Here is a 16,730-nt window from a genome sequence, read left to right as displayed (position 1 = left end):
ATGTACTTAATTGTAGAACATTGGGTAAAAAAGACACAGAAAAAGACTTGGGTGTATGGGTGGATGGTAAACTTCACTTTAGTGGACAGTGTCAGGCAGCTGCTGCCAGGGCTAATAAAATAATGGGATGTATTAAAAGAGGTATAAGTGTTCATGAAAAAATATAGTTCTACCTCTGTACAAGTCACTAGTGCGACCGCACTTAGAATACTGTGTACAATTCTGGTCACCGATATATAAGAAGGACATAGCTGAACTGGAGAGGGTGCAGAGAAGAGCCACCAAGATTATTAGAGGAATGGGGGGGCTGCAATACCAAGACAGGTTATTAAACTTTGGGTTATTTAGTTTGGAAAAACGAAGGCTTAGGGGGGATCTAATCACAATGTATAAATATATGAGGGGACAGTACAGAGACCTTTCCAAAGATCTTTTTACACCTAGGCCTGCGACTGGAACACGGGGGCATCCGCTACGTCTTAAGGAAAGAAGGTTTAATCATAATCACAGACGAGGATTCTTTACTGTACGAGCAGTGAGACTATGGAACTCTCTGCCGCATGATGTTGTAATGAGTGATTCACTACTAACATTTAATCAGAGCCTGGACGCCTTTCTTGAAAAATTTAATATTACCAGTTATGTATATTAGATTTTATGACAGGGTGTTGATCCAGGGAACTAGTCTGATTGCCGTATGTGGAGTCAGGAAGGAATTTTTTTCCCATTGGAGCTTGTTTGCCACATTGGGTTTTTTTTTTTTTTTGCCTTCCTCTGGATCAACATGTTAGGCTACGGGTTGAAGTAGATGGACTAGAGGCCGCTTTACACACTTCGATATCGGTACCGATATCGCCAGTGTGCGTACCCGCCCCCATCGGTTGTGCGACAATCTCTGCCCGTGTCGCACAACATCGCCTGGACCCGTCACACGGACTTACTTTCCCTGCGACGTTGCTGTGACCGGTGAACCGCCTCCTTTCTAAGGGGGCGGTTCGTTCAGCGTCATAGCGATGTCACAGCAGCATCACTGAACCGCCGAACAATAGAAGGGGAGGGGCAGAGATGAGCGGGACGAACATCCCACCCACCTCCTTCTTTCCGCATTGTGGCCGGGACGCAGGTAAGGTGAGGTTATTCATTCCTGCAGTGTCACACGGAGTGATGTGTGCTACCGCAGGAACGAGGAACAACTTCGTTACTGCTGCAGTAACGATATTTGAGATTGGAGCCCCATGTCACTGATGAGCGATTTTGCATGTTTTTGTGATGATGCAAAATCGCTCATCGGTGTCACACGCAATGGCATCGCTAATGCAGCCGGATGTGCGTCACAAATTCCGTGACCCCACCGAGATCACTTGAGCGATGTCGTTGCGTGTAAAGCCCGCTTTAGAGTCTCCCTTCAACCTTAAAAACTATGATACTATGATACTATGATCACATGGTTCTTGTTCTGGAAGTCAATCACATTCCAAAAAAAATGCCTTTTTTTGACTGTGTCAAAATATTATGAAAATTAAAATAAATAGTACTTGATGTTTCCCAGGACATTTACAATATCAATGTTCCCCTCTGAAATCTCTGATGAAAAAAGTCAATATTGCTGAATTTGCTCTACTGTACCTCATACCACTGTCAGCCATCAAAAGTCTATTCACACATTCAAACACAAGCATATAAGCTTTGGTCCCAAAAGATGTTGGAGAACCATTGACTAAGGGAAAGTGTTTTGGTCGCCACATGGATGTTGGACTTGAAATCCTTACATTGATTCAAATCATGTTCAGAGTGTAGGGTTTTACCTTTGAAATGTTGGGACATATTTGATGAAAATTTAGAGAAATTATAGCATAGAAAAATTTGTGAAAAAGAAAAAATGATCCAAATAATTCCCTGGTTGCATTCTTTATGAAATCACAAATACAACAGTAAAATACATCTAGAAAACCACATCTCTTTTTGACCCAGGATATGAAGCTATTATCTGCTTCTTCATATTGAGCTGAGATCCTGCCTTACGCTTTCAGTAAGTCAAGCAGGATTTCTTCCCTATGACCATGTTTTTAATAAAAATTCAACAGATCTTTGCCCAAAACTTTTTTTCAGGTCTTAAGGGGGCTTTACTCGATAGCAATATTGGTACCGATATCGCTAGCGTGCGTACCCGCCCCCATCGTTTGTGCGACACAGGTATATCGCTCCCCGTCGCACACAAAATCGCGCACCCCCATCACACAGCTTACCTGCCCTGCGATGTCACTCTGGCCGGCTAACCGCCTCCTTTTTAAGGGGGCGGGTCGTGCGGCATCACAGCGACATCACACGGCAGGCGGCCAATAGAAGCGCAGGGGTGGAGATGAGCGGGACGTAAACATCCCGCCCACCTCCTTCCTTCCTTATTGCCGGTGGAGGCAGGTAAGGAGATGTTCCTCGCTCCTGCGGTGTCACACACAGTGATGTGTGCTGCCGCAATAACGAGGAACAACATCGCTAATGAGAGGTAAACGATTTTTTGTATTGCGACGACCTCTCCGCGCCAAATGATTTTGGCCGCTTTTGCGATCATTTTAGATCGCACATACAGTAAGTGTCACACGCTGCGATATCGTTAATGACTGAAACTATTTTCATAGACAGTAGGGGATTTATATCACTATAGTTACACATGTTGAGCAGATATTATCTGACCATAATAGTCCCCATAATAGGATTTTTAAGTAGTAGGAAACTCCAATATAAACTTTAAAAAAATGTGATGCCACACAGTGGAGTAATTTCTATCCAAAAAGTATTTTTTATTAAACAGTCACAAACATTTTAAAAAGGGGTGCACAAATACACTCCTAATCCTGGTAACAAGAGGTAAGAGAACATAGAAAAACCTCACAGGTGCCCCTGAAAAAGGTACCCGAAACGCGCGTCGGGCGTGGACCCTGGACCGGCTCCCTTCTTACCTCAACCTCCGGTATGTAATTTATATAACGATGTCTCCTTCTCTGCTCATTTGAGCACTCTGGGAGACTCTACTACGCACACCCGTAGGTGAGGCAAAGAGAGGGGAGATTTACTGCTTGTATCTGGGTATATATATATATACCATGTGTTACTAGATAGGCGGTTTTGCCTTATGATCCCCCAGACACAAGCTCTTATACTTATTTCTGGCCTCGGTCCCCACGTTTGTGAGGTTTTTCTATGTCCTCTTACCTCTTGTTACCAGGATTAGGAGTGTACTTGTGCACCCCTTTTTAAAATGTTTGTGACTGTTTAATAAAAAATACTTTTTGGATATCTTTAATGACGCTGGATGTGCGTCACTAACGACGTGACCCCGACGATAAAACATTAACGAATTTGTAGCGTGTAAAGCCCCCTTTACTCTAGAAATAACTTTGGAAAACATCTGATTACATTTTAATCAGGCTGGCTGTGATGGCTGAGTGGTTTAAGCTTTGGACTTGAAATCCAATGTAATTATGTGTGTTTTGGGTCACTGTTATGCTGTCATGTCTTAAGTGTTGTTCTATTGAAAATGTAATGAAATGTTTAAACATGGGAGGGGTGTATTCACTTTTGTGATATTCTGTATATATATGTAACAGAATCATACATACACATACATACACATCCTGTAAAAATTATTAGTGAGGGTTGCATCATGAAAATGAAGAAATGAAGCACCGCATACAATTGTTTGGGTAGAAAGGGTTGCATGGGAATACATCAGTAACAAACAACATTAGAATTGGCTTTGTGTTCCGCTGGCTTGATGTCTTGGAGTTCAGCCGGAAAGGCAGCATTTCTGTCGCCAAGAGTTTCGATATGGTCAACTTCAAAGACTTTGCTTTGGCAAGTGTGGGAGGAAATGCTCTTCTACATGACCAACGCTGCAGGACCGAGGGCTGACTGCTGTGCTGAGGGAGGATGGAGGAAGTTGTACACGACCGAGCGGTGGACTTTGAGGGTGGTCTAATGGGAGATGGAATGTGGGTTGAGAACCAAGTGCTGTGCTTGGTGTCTCATATGAATCAAAATAACAGGCTGGGTCACTCCTGGAACACCTGACAGTTTCTCACTCACCCCCCCTGTAGCAGGTACACAAGAGGAGGTTCTGTGGTCGAATACCTGTGTTATAATACTTTTGCCACTGATGCAGGAGGAGGAAGAAGTGGCAGACAATGTTAATTTGGCAACCGGTGGCTGGGTAGGCCAATTAGTCCACGTTTTGGTACAGTGAGATTCCCACAGTTCACCATGTGATTGTTCATGCATGTAGTAGTCAAATTATTACAATTTCCCGCTCTACTCAGATGTTATTTACAACACTGGCAGATAGCAGAAGTTAGGTAATCTTTTTAAGTCTCAAAAAAGGCCCAGGCTAGGCAAACCTTCCTGCGAACTGCAGACCTGCAACCGTTGCTGGCCACAGCCAGAGTTGTGGCTGAGAATGAAGTGCTTCTCATGGTTGCATCACTACGTGTTAGAGTAGGAATCACACTGTAACATCCTCATCTTTCTCCTCCTCCTCTTTGTCATTTGCTGAGCTACTCAGCTGCGAGCCTGTGGGTTAAGAATAAATGGGATCTCCAACTTCATCATCATACTCTATGTTGTCCCCCTTCTCCTCTTCCTTACCTGACATCACAGCACAATATGCATGCGCCTTAGGTATCTGAGTGTCATCATAACCTCCATCCCCGGGGCTTAACCTTAGTTAATGAGGGTCAGAATCCTGCTGGGGCCTTACTTTGTCCGAGCCAGGATCCAACTCACAAAGATTTTGGGCATCGGTGCAGATGCTTTCCTCCATAAGAGTCAGGGAATCTTTTGAGCCGAGCTGTGATGTCCATTGAATAGAATGTGTGAACAGCTTTCCAGACTCGCCCATGTGTGGTTCCCCACAGTCAGTTTGCTGGTTTGACATTTGTGATGCAGGTGCAAACAAGTGGAATTGGGATGGCACCTCTGAGGTAGGAAGTGTGTGTGATGATGAGGTGGTGGAAGAGGAGTAGAGGCCACTTGATTCAGGATTTGCCATCCACTCTAGCACCTGCTGTTTATAAGCCTCATTTTAAAGTTAAAGCAATGTGCATCTGCCAAAGAAATTAAGTGGAGAAGGCTGTCCACTAACGGAAGTTGCTCTCAGTTATCTTGGGATTGGATAAGCTGGTGTTTGCTCACTAGACCTTTGACTAATAGAGCTTCCCAGACATACACCTCCAACATGCCACCTATTCCTCTTTCTACGACAACCTTGTCATGATTTATCACTCATGGTTAATGTACTCTTCCTCTTTAAAACACATATTTCGCAAACCCTATGCCCACACTTGTCAGTCACCTGACACACAAGATAAATTATTAAGTTAGTAGTACAGTTTTGTTCAATAGCGATTCTTCAGCACGCACCACTACCAATGCCTATAAATTTATTTCAGTGCATAATTTAAAGCAGACCCAGAAAAGTGGCAATAAATTCTTTTTGGATATTGCACTAACAAGTTTTTAGATCCACCAATAATACATGGTTATACCCAGAGCGATGTTTCTAAAATTTACTAAAGGCAATTTAAATTAGCAAGATGCAGTGTGTATATACTGCACTAACAATACTTATAAATGTGGTAGCCTTAGTAATTTGGAGCAGGCAGCAATACCTATTTGGATGCCTCACTGGCAACTGTTTTTCAGGGACTACGAGTACCTCCAATCCCTATTTCTATGATTTAATATGCCGATTTGTGGCACAAGAACAACTCTCCCTACAGTGCACATCCTTATTCTAATCTATCGCTGGCCTATCTAGCTAAACCGTCTAGCATTAAACTCCTAATCTCATTGTTTAGCAGCAGCACTTTCCCTGATGAACAGTATTCAGAAAATGAAGCCCAATCACAGAAGCCCTTCTGTCTCCACCTTGAGAATGTTTGCTGCACCGTGATTGGCTGCAGGAACCTTCCACAAATAAAGTTATGAAAAAAAAACATGGCACTGCACCAAAAAGCCTTCTCCCCGTTCAGAGTCCCCGCCTCCTCCACTGATTTTGCTCATCCCCACATCAAACAGCAGCGCATTCGTATCCAAAAACAGGAAATGCTATTAATAAAGTATTTTTGGAAACACGGTCAGCATTGGGGGGTGGCAAATGGACAGAAACAAACATTACCAACTTTGGGGGAGGGACTCGGGTTTGCCGAGCCAAAACGAACAAGCTAAGGCTAGTACCGAATTTGAAATTGGTGAACCTTTATCGAACAGGGTCGCTCATCTCTATGCTGGAAGAGAAATAAGAAGATTTCTCTGATGAGAGCTATTACAAAGCTTATCGTATATGATTAATTTATGAAATAACTAAAATTATAATTTGTCTTTAAGTTTAACAATACTTAATCCAGAAACCTGGTGTATTTTCGTAGAAATAAAACAAACACTTTATTCTTTATTTTTTCCATCCTCCCAGGAATCATCTTCTGACTGTTATTTTATTTTTAGTTTTCTCTTTGGACTTGATCTCTGGAGACATGGGAGACAATATATCTCTATCACCTCCTGAACACCACAAGATATATATATATATACTGTATAAAATGCTGGAGGAGTCACATCATGTGTCTGCCCTGTGGATAAAGAATGATGTATGTATTTATATCACATTATCTTTGAATTGATTAAACTGATGAAGATTGTGATTTATCTCTTCTTATCTCAAGAATGAAGGTAATTCTAAGAAACCAGGGACATGGAAATATCTGGTGTAAGTACAAGAGGGAATCCCCAAGAAAGGACACCGGGAATAATCTCAAACTCAACCATATGTAATATACAAAAAAAATGAAGCACAGAATAAATTCATTAAAATGTCCCAACATTACCTTATTTTCGAGCTTTTCATGATCTTTTTTACATCTTTAATGGAGCTATTTATATTGATCATTTTCATTATAGGTAACAAAGTTATTTATGTCTGTTTGATTTTATCTGCAGCCATAAACAAATCTATATACCTCTTCATAGTAATACACTTATGCATATTTATGTTTGTGAAAATATATAATTAATAGGGATGATCGAATACCTCAAATATTCGGCGTCACGAATATCCAACGACTAGGTCGCCACTATGCGAATATTCGATGTACATTGTAAGTCTATGGGAAGACCAAATAGTTACGAATAGTTGTTATTTGGGTTTCTCATAGACTTACATTGCACATCGAATATTTGCGGATATTCGAATAGCGACGACCTATTCGGCAAATATTCGCGAAGCCGAATATTTATGGTATTCAATCATCCCTAATAATTAATGATAAAATCTGCATTTATACTAGATAAACCATCTAACCAAAACTAGTAATTCCTGGGCTATACTGTAACTTTTGGCAGTGGTAGCAATTCTTACTGATATTAACAATTAAGTGATAGCAGCAGTTTAATCATTTACTTAAAACTCAATGTATTGGTTTGAACTGCAGCTAAATAGTTAAAATCAATCAAAAATGCAACAAAAACTCACAGCGCAGCCAAAGCCTAAGAGGCCCAAAATATTATTTATTATTTATTATTTTTTGTGAACAAATATTCAACTCTTTACAGTTGAGGGATGTTCATGTTATTCCTATTCAAAAAAATGGTAAAATGCTTTCCCACTTACAGAGGCAGAACTGCAAAAAATGGTTGTCAATAAAACATAGCAATTCAATTCGTTTTTAGGAGCCTTCAGCTTGATCTTGAGCCATGGCGACTTAATGGATGAACTTTCTGTAGGAAAATCAATCTTGTGTAAGCTTAGATAGGTCCACCAGGTTCTTCTCCACCTAAATGGGTTCAACAGGATCTTCTCAGCCAGGATAGATCCAACAAGGTTTAATTATCCTAGATAGGTTCACCACAGTTCTCTCTGCACAGATGGGTCCACCAGTAGAGATGATCGAACCTCAGGCACGAAGCTCGAGGTTCGGGCTTGGAAATCGATGTAAAAATCCCTGTGGTGAGTATTGCACTGTGCTTGCATCTAAGAGAGTATCTGTTTTGTGCATGCTGCTGGAAGTGTTTGTTCATCACAAATTAGGCTTTCATTCATTATAATGAGCTGTTTTATTCACGGAGAATTAGAAAAAAAAAAAACACCGCCCATTTTTTTCCGGAAATATTTTGCTATAGACCTAAAGCTCACCAAACGACATAATCAAAATAAGTTCACAGAATAAAACTCACCAGAAATAAAGCCACCAGCAAAAAAAATGGTCAAATAATGGCAAAAGCACATGCAACATGCATACGGCCCCCCCATGATGAAGGTTGGAATTTCACAGGTGCAGAGTGCCTACAAAACAAGCACCCCCAGCCTAATATGTCAGGAGGAGAGGGGGGGGTGCCGGTATAAAACTGCACACTAATAAGATCTAATATAGGGCGTCAGTCACACAGATACGTGCAATGCACAGTGTCCAGGCAAAGCCTATTTATCACATCCTTCTATTAGATCAGGCGGGCTGCCCAGCACCTAAAAGGTGCACTAGCACAATGGACAGACATCCCAGGGGGCCGACTGCATCCTGCGGAAAATGTGCGATAAAAAAATGATAAAAATTATGATAATAAATGTGAGGTATCGGTCATAATTTGGCCAGAATATATAAGCTTGTATTTTTTGTATTCATATACATGTTTTTTGGGGGCGGTTAGCTGTACATTTAAAAATTCATTAATTAGTTTAATAGACAGCAAAAAAGCAATTATATATCATACATCATAAAAAAATAATCTATATTCCATGGATATATCCAATATTTAAAGTTCTTTTAAGGCCGCTCTACACGCTGCAATATTGTTCAAGCGATTTCGTTGGGGTCACGGAATTTGTAACGCACATCCGGTCGCTTTAGCGATGCCGTTGCGTGTGACACATATGAGCAATTTTGCATCGTCGCAAAAACATGCAAAATCGCTCATCAGTGACATGGGGGTCCATTCTCGAATATCGTTGCTGCTGCAGTAACGATGTAGTTCCTCGTTGCTGCGGCAGCACATATCGCTCCGTGTGATACCGCAGGAACGAGGAACCTCTTCTTACCTGCCTCCCGCCCGCAATGCGGAAGGAAGGAGGTGAGCGGGATGTTCGCCCCGCTCATCTCCGCCCCTCCGATTCTATTGGGCGGTGGTTCAGTGATGCTGCTGTGATGCCGAACGAACTGCCCCCTTAGAAAGGAGGCGGTTCGCTGGTCACAGCGACGTTGCAGGGCAGGTAAGTAGTGTGATAGGTCCGCGCGATGTTGTGCGCCACGGGCAGCGATTTGCCCGTGTCGCACAACCAATGGGGGCGGGTACCCACGCTAGCAATATCGGTCACGACATCGCAGCGTGTAAAGCGGCCTTTATGCTTTGCAGCTCTTGCGCAATAATCATGCTTTAAAAAACTAGATTTTATGTCCTTATTAAGGATGAGCGAGCACTGAAATGCTCAAGAGCTCTTTACTTGAATTGAGCAGGTTGCATGCGCTGCTGGGCTCGACTTCAGTAATGAGCATTAATAGAAGTCAAGTATTTGGCAATTTGGCTCTCCACTCACATACAGCCAACCATAAACCCCATATTTCCGGCTAAGGGTTGGCGGGTTTTTATTTGTACACACAGCATCTGAACACATAGTTTTTAAACTCAATGAAAACCATTCAGAGACTGCAAGTAGCTTTCACTGAGGTACCGGCTCAGATCATTCAGTGATTGGAGCCATCTGTGTCGGATTGTTCATGAGCTAGGAAATAAACAAAGGGAGCGTGCTGTTAAAATACCTGGTGGTATAGTGGGATGAAAATTCTGGGCCAAGTGGCCACTCACCTATTGTGGTTCTGCCCCCCTGCACAACCCCAGTTCAGGCTTGTTTTGTGTAGATATTCTGGCTGGAGGGATCCAGGCATCGCTGACCTCCATTGCTGCCACGTGCACAGTACTTCCAGGTAGTTTCATGTGACTGGACTCTACTGGAAACGTGTCACTATAGGTCCTAGCGTTACTGGGTAACTGCAGGTCCTCCAGCAAACTACAGAAAAACTAGGACGATACTCGGAGCTGCTCTTGCCGCTAATCCCTCAGGAGGGATAGGAGTATAATGGTGAAGAATTTTAATGGTCATATGGAGTGCTAGGGTAAAAAAATCTTTGTAGATAAATTAATGGATTAACAAACCTTTTCTTATCCCTCTAACTGGCCACAACGCATTTCGATGAACAGAGCTATCTTCATCAGGTGATATCACCTTTGTGATACCACCTGATGAAAATAGTGAGACATCTGAGCATCTGTGATACTCGGCCGAATACTAAGCATACTAGAGCTTCTTGAAGCTTGATCAAATACCAAGCAGTGGTGAGCATGCTTGCCCACCATTAGTGTCTACATTCCAAAAGCCATATACTTTTTTATTTCTGTTGATGCTTTAATTATACAGCGTGGACCTAGAAACACTCATAAAGTTTACCAAACTAGTTTTATCATAAAACCAATTGTCTTGGATTACTTTTAGAGTATTTAATATACACTCACTCCAGAACCTTTCCAAACGCAGGCTCACAATAAAATCACAGACTATATTGGCAGATAGTAAATTTACTTCATTACTGGAGTTCAGGGGGCTTTACACGCAGCAATATCACTGGTGAAAGCACCCGCCCCCTTCATTTGTGCATTACGGGCAAATCACTGCCCGTGGAGCACAAAATCGCTTACACCCATCACACGTACTTACCTGCCTAGCAACATCGCTGTTGCTGGCGAACCACCTCCTTTCTGAGGGGGAGATTCTTTCTGTGTCACAGCGGCGTCACTAAGCGGCCGCCCAATAGAAGCGGAGGGGTGGAGATGAGTGGCCGAACATCCCGTCCACCTCCTTTCTTCCTCATTGCGGGCGGCCGCAGTTAAGGTGAGGTTCCTCGTTCCTGTGGTGTCACACGTAGTGATGTGTGCTGCCGCAGGAACGACGAACAACCAGCATCTTGCAACAGCAACGATTTTAGGAAAATGAATGACGTGTCAACGATCAACGATAAGGTGAGTATTTTTGATCGCTAACACTCGCTCGGAGCTGTTACACACGACGACATCGCTAACGATGCCGGATGTGCGTCACGGAATCCGTGACCCCGACGATATATCGTTAGATACGTCGTTGTGTGTAACGGGGCCTTTAGATTTATACTTTCGTATATGTTTCTTCTTGCTGCAGGTTACCAATCTGACAGATGTCACAGAATTTATCCTCTTGGGTTTCCAAGGCACAGTACAATTAAGAGTTTCAGTTTTCACTCTGCTTCTTTTAGTTTACTGGGTCACAGTATGTGGGAATCTCCTGATCATCTCCCTGGTGTCCTCCAGTAAGAACCTCCACACTCCGATGTACTTCTTCATCTCACAACTGTCCATCAGTGACATCTTGTTATCGTCTGATATTGCCCCCAACACGTTTTATATTCTACTGAATAATGGAGGATCTATTACTTTTTTGGGCTGCATGAGCCAGTTTTTTATCTACTGCGTTACAGAATTATTTGAATGTCTTCTTCTCGCGGTGATGTCCTACGACAGGTACGTGGCCATCTGCAACCCTCTTCGTTACACCTCCATAATGACAATTGTACAATGTAAGAGGTTGGCCATAACCTTTTGGTTCTTCAGTTTATTCACTTCATTCATTGATACATTAGCAGCATCAAGGCTAAAGTTCTGTGGGATGAATATCATTGACTATTTCTTTTGTGATCTTGTTCCTTTACAAGAAATTTCCTGTTCGGACACATTTCCTTTAAAACTACAAATATGTTTACTAAGTTTTCCATTTCTGGGTATTCCCAGCATTATAATTGTTGTATGTTATATGAAGATTATCCATGCCATCTTGCGGATTTCATCTAATATCAGTAGACAGAAAGCCTTCTCCACCTGCAGCTCCCACCTCACCGTGGTCTCCATATTCTATTTGTCTCTGTTCTGTGTGTATATTTTCCCAACAAGTGGACAAACAGCAGAGATTAATAAAATCACATCTCTGCTGTATACTGTATTTACTCCGTTAATCAATCCAATTATTTACAGTTTTAGAAATAAGGATATTAAGAAAGCTATTCAGGAAAAAATGAGAAAAAAATTCTAATCTATTTGTCAACAAAAAGTTCCAAAATGTGCACTTTTGTTATAGAAGACTTAATAAATTAGGCACATTGCATTTTCTAATTGCACTTTATTGATAAACAGAATTTGCAGGGGTATTATTACCTTTTCTGCTGCAACCAATTTTTGTTTTTGCACTTTGGTATTATTCCTCCCTCCATTTTTTTATTTTGTCAGTCAATGTAGCCATATGAGGGATTTTTTTTTGACAATGTAAAAATACAGTTTTACCATTGTTTTAAGTTTTGTCTAAACTTGCTTGTTGGTTAATATGTAAATAATGATTAATATGACCTTGCAGTCTGATTGTTAAAGAAATGCTCCCATCACAGACTTTTATCATCTTAACCCCTTCACCCCCGGGCGGTTTTCTGTTTTTCCGTTTTTGTTTTTTTTTCCTCCCCTTGTTCCAAGATCCGTAACTTTTTTACTTTTATGTCAATTTTGCCATACAAGAGCCTATTTTTTGCGAGAGGAGTTGTACTTTTGAATGAAGTCATTAGTTTTACCATATAGTGTACTGGAAAACGGCAAAAAAAATTCCAATTGCGAAAAAATTGAAAAAGTGTAACTGTCCTATTGTTTTTGGGATCTTTTATTCACCATGTTCACTATATGGCAAAACTGATGTGTTGGTATGATGCCTCAGGTCGGTATGAGTTTATAGACACCACTATAGGTTTACTTTTATCTAAGGGGTTAAAAAAATTCACAAGTTTGTCCAAAAAAAGCGCAATTTTTGTGCCATTTTCTTTTATTTGTAGAATTCTTATTTTTCGGGATCTGTGGCTCAGTGATCGCTTATTTTTTGTTGTTTTTAATAGTACTATTTTTGCGCAGATGCTACTTTTTAATCACTTGTTATCATACCCAATACGTCATGTGTCATGAAGAGGTTAATATATTGCAATCATCATATTATATAACACTGTGTACTCACAATTGCTCATTTTAACTTTCTATTCAGTTAATTATTGTATTATTTTTAATTATTTCTATGACATCACAGACTAACTGAATCCATCTAAGCTCAGTCTAGAAACAGAAAATCTCTTTTCCTTGCATGAGTCCCCGTTAAAAATGCAAATCTTGGCCAGTGAAAATATTTTGTAGTTCTAATGATGACTCAAGTGGGGAAAGGAGACTTCCTGCGTCTTAATAGAGCTTAGCAAGATTCAGGGAGTCTGTTTTTAATCACGTGATGACATAGACCTATTGGAAAAAAGAAGAATTTACTGGGTAAAAAGGTAAAAAAATCAATTTTGTCTACAGAGGGCTATATAATTTGTTGATTGTAATACATTAGGAGAATAAAAATTTTGAGGGGACTGCTTCTTTAAGATCAGCACTATTGTGGAGACATCAAAATTGTTTAGTTTAGTTTTTATATTTTAGAGGTTATAAAAATGTAAATCTTTATAAAAAAAAATGTTTTAATACATTTTTCCAATTTTAAATACCAGTAACATTTTTATTAACCTGGAAATGTGTGAGGGCATGATTGGTTATTTTTTGTTTGGTAAGTTGTCAATTTCAGTTTCATCACGTGTTTCCTATTGCTGTAATCAAAAAGAGTATGAGATAATGCCATATGTATTTTTCATTTAATTATTGATCAGTAGTGATGAGCAAATATATTCAGTACAATTCGTTACTCGCAAGAATATTAAAAGTGTTAGCGATACTCACTATTCGTCGAGAATTTTGGTATTCACCTTGTGAGTTTCGAGTCCCCTCCCCACATGTTTGGGGCCTGGTATTCTCAGGGCAGAGAGGATCATATTATTGAACCCTCTTCTGCCTAAAAATAGCAGCCCACAGTTGCCTCATAATTTTGGCACTTTGCATGGCTCCTCCCAATTGCCATAGTGTGATGACAATCGAAGGAATATAAAGGGTTAATGACAGCTGTAATTTTTTAAAAAAAATCACAGCTATCATCATGCCCAAGATTCGCAATGAAGATACGTCTATGTGATCTCCCCATTACCAACCCTGTAAATAAAAAAAATAAACACAGAGAAAAATCCTTTATAACAAACAACCCTCTTTCTCCAATTTATTAACCCTCAAAACACCCTTGCAGGACCAACAAAATTCACAGACACGACGTCCCTTAATGATATTGGCTCTTTCACATCCTGAGCTCTCAGTGCGCGGTTACATTAGAAAATGTGACTGATCACTGCAACCTATTGGACACACTGGTTGCTGGTTGAGCCACTGCTGTGAGTAGTGACTAGAGTTGATCGAATCCGCCAAAATCCGGGACCGGTGGATCACTGCCAGATTGAAAAATAAATCCAGATTCGCTCCAGATTCCAGTGCACATATAAGTCTATGGGGACCAGAGTCCGAAGATTAAAAACATTTGTGGAGGGGATACAGGGGTAGGAGCGCGCGCAGTATACTCATCTGAGGATGTGTCATGGCAGCAAACTCCATTGGGTCACGTTTTTCCCTTCCGGAGCTGACAATTCAATATTCATTGTTCTGCCCGCCCACCGGCGTGTGTAATTGGGTGCAGATGCGCCCCCACCCTGAGTGGCAGAGTAGCAGCTGTCAGCAACCAATCACAGGCGGCAAGATGGCCAGTAGGCGGGGAAAGCAGTGCAAGTGTCTGTGGGTCAGTATGATGTCATGCCAGACTTGTACGAGTCTAACAGCGCATGACCGGCACAGCCGCACACTTCTGACAGGAACGTGCATGTGTTTCTGGAGCACATGCACGCTCCTGTCAGAAGTGTTCAGCTGTGCCGGTGATGCGCTGTCAGACTCATAGAAATCTGACATGACATCAGCCGGCACAACCTGCACTCTCTGAACATGAGTGTGCATGTACACAAAGACATGCACGCTCCTGTCAGAAGTGTACACGGCTGTGCCAGTGATGCGATGTCAGACTCATACAAGTCTGACAGTCACATGACATCAGCCGGCACAGCCTGCGCTCTCTGAGCATGAACGTGCATGTACACAGAAACACATGCACGCTCCTGTCGAAAGTGTGTGCAGCTGTGCCGGTGATGCAGCTTATTATTATTATTATTATTATTATTATTAATAATATTATTAATAATAATAAAATAAATAATTTAAAAAAAAATTACGTGCGGTCAGCCCTAATTTTAATAACCAGCCATAATAAAGCCGGCTGGGGGCTGGTAGTCTCAGCCCGCAGCCGCGTGGATCTGGACTTTTACAGTTCGGATCCGCTCAACCCTTGTGGTGACAGCACTCAGTTCACCTGAGGTCACAGCTAGTGGATTTTGCGGTACCCTAGGTGTTACCTCAGATGAACTGACCTCTGATGGCCTCATTGAACTCAGTGACTTCACCTCAGGTGAAGTCATTGAAGCCAATTCCAGATTACCGGATTCGGCGATGTCTGCACATTGAGTATTTGGTTGGAGGCATTTCTACACCAAATTTGCATCTCCTGGCCATAAAGATGTGCCAAAACCACATGTATTTTTTATGGACTTTTGGTGCATTTTTTTGTTAGTAGATGCAGATTTGGTGCAAAAATGTATGCAACTGTGACGCCCCTGACTTGGTCAGGCACCACTGAGTACTGCACCCATGTTGGGACAGTACTTCCAGGTAATCCTAATGGCCGAAATGAGGTGTGTACGCACGTACACATAGCAACCAGGTCTCCCACACCATTAGATGGGACGCCTGGGCAGTTCCTGGAGGGGTCTGGCCTTCTATTCTTGTCAAGGGGTGTAGTTGAGGGGCTGAGAGCTAAAGATGCAGAGGCTATCAGGAAAGGAGTGGAGCAAGCCATTCTGGTAGTGGTGAGAGGCGGTTGCTAGGAGACAGAGACCCGTGCTCACACTGGTTAGACCCTGAACGTGAAGTAGCTATTAGCGAGAACGGTTACCAGTCAGTCAGTCAGAAAGACAGGGAGAGAGTCAGTCGAGTACGGGGACTGCTGGTGATTAGGCACGCATGGGGTGCAGGTCCCTAGAGTAGACATCTATGTATTGATCTGCTAAACCTGCCGGTGAGGGAAATTACAAGTCCCGCACCAACCATCTAGAGTCCGAGCCTCAGCAGCAACACAGGGGGCCATAAGGGGATTGAGCCTGGAGCCATCCCACTTGGTCCATGCTGCCGGCAAATAGGCGAAAAAGGGAGAAAAGGAAGTAGTGACTCCCTGGATGAACCCCACGGCACTTCAAGTCATGGGTTATCCGAACAGAGAAGTGCAAGGAAGGAGAGTTAATGGTTTCAACCTGGTTAATCACAGCATCGCCCGGGTACCTCACAAAACCACTAAAGTGAGTAAAGATCAGTTGAAAGACATTTTGGACTCTGACTGGATTATTCTTGGACCCACTACCCTACACACCCGAGCCCCTGGAGCCTGCCTCACTCACGGGAGGAGACACCATCCGACTGCAGACTCCATCAGCCCCAGATGCTCGTTAAACCTGCAGTGGGGGTCACCCATATCCCTGACCGCAAGCCGTGAGTGGCGTCACGATACATGCAAACAAAAACTACATACCTGTTGCCATATATACAGAAGAAGACCCTGTGGTGTCCCTGAAGGT

The 16,730-nt window shown here is 42.1% G+C and overlaps 1 protein-coding gene across 1 annotated transcript; it reads left to right on the top strand.

Annotated features, from left to right (window-relative positions):
- The first annotated feature begins 6,714 nt into the window (after nt 1–6,714).
- On the top strand, nt 6,715–12,151 carry LOC142302892 (olfactory receptor 11L1-like). Its single transcript, XM_075343998.1, has 2 exons — nt 6,715–6,720; nt 11,228–12,151. The coding sequence occupies exons 1-2, from the start codon at nt 6,715–6,717 to the stop codon at nt 12,149–12,151; spliced, it is 930 nt and encodes a 309-aa protein (XP_075200113.1).
- The last annotated feature ends 4,579 nt before the right edge of the window (nt 12,152–16,730 follow it).

This window comes from Anomaloglossus baeobatrachus, chromosome 4, assembly GCF_048569485.1.
Source record: "Anomaloglossus baeobatrachus isolate aAnoBae1 chromosome 4, aAnoBae1.hap1, whole genome shotgun sequence".
Lineage (NCBI taxonomy): Eukaryota > Metazoa > Chordata > Amphibia > Anura > Aromobatidae > Anomaloglossus > Anomaloglossus baeobatrachus.
This window is presented reverse-complemented; position numbering and strand designations above follow the sequence as displayed.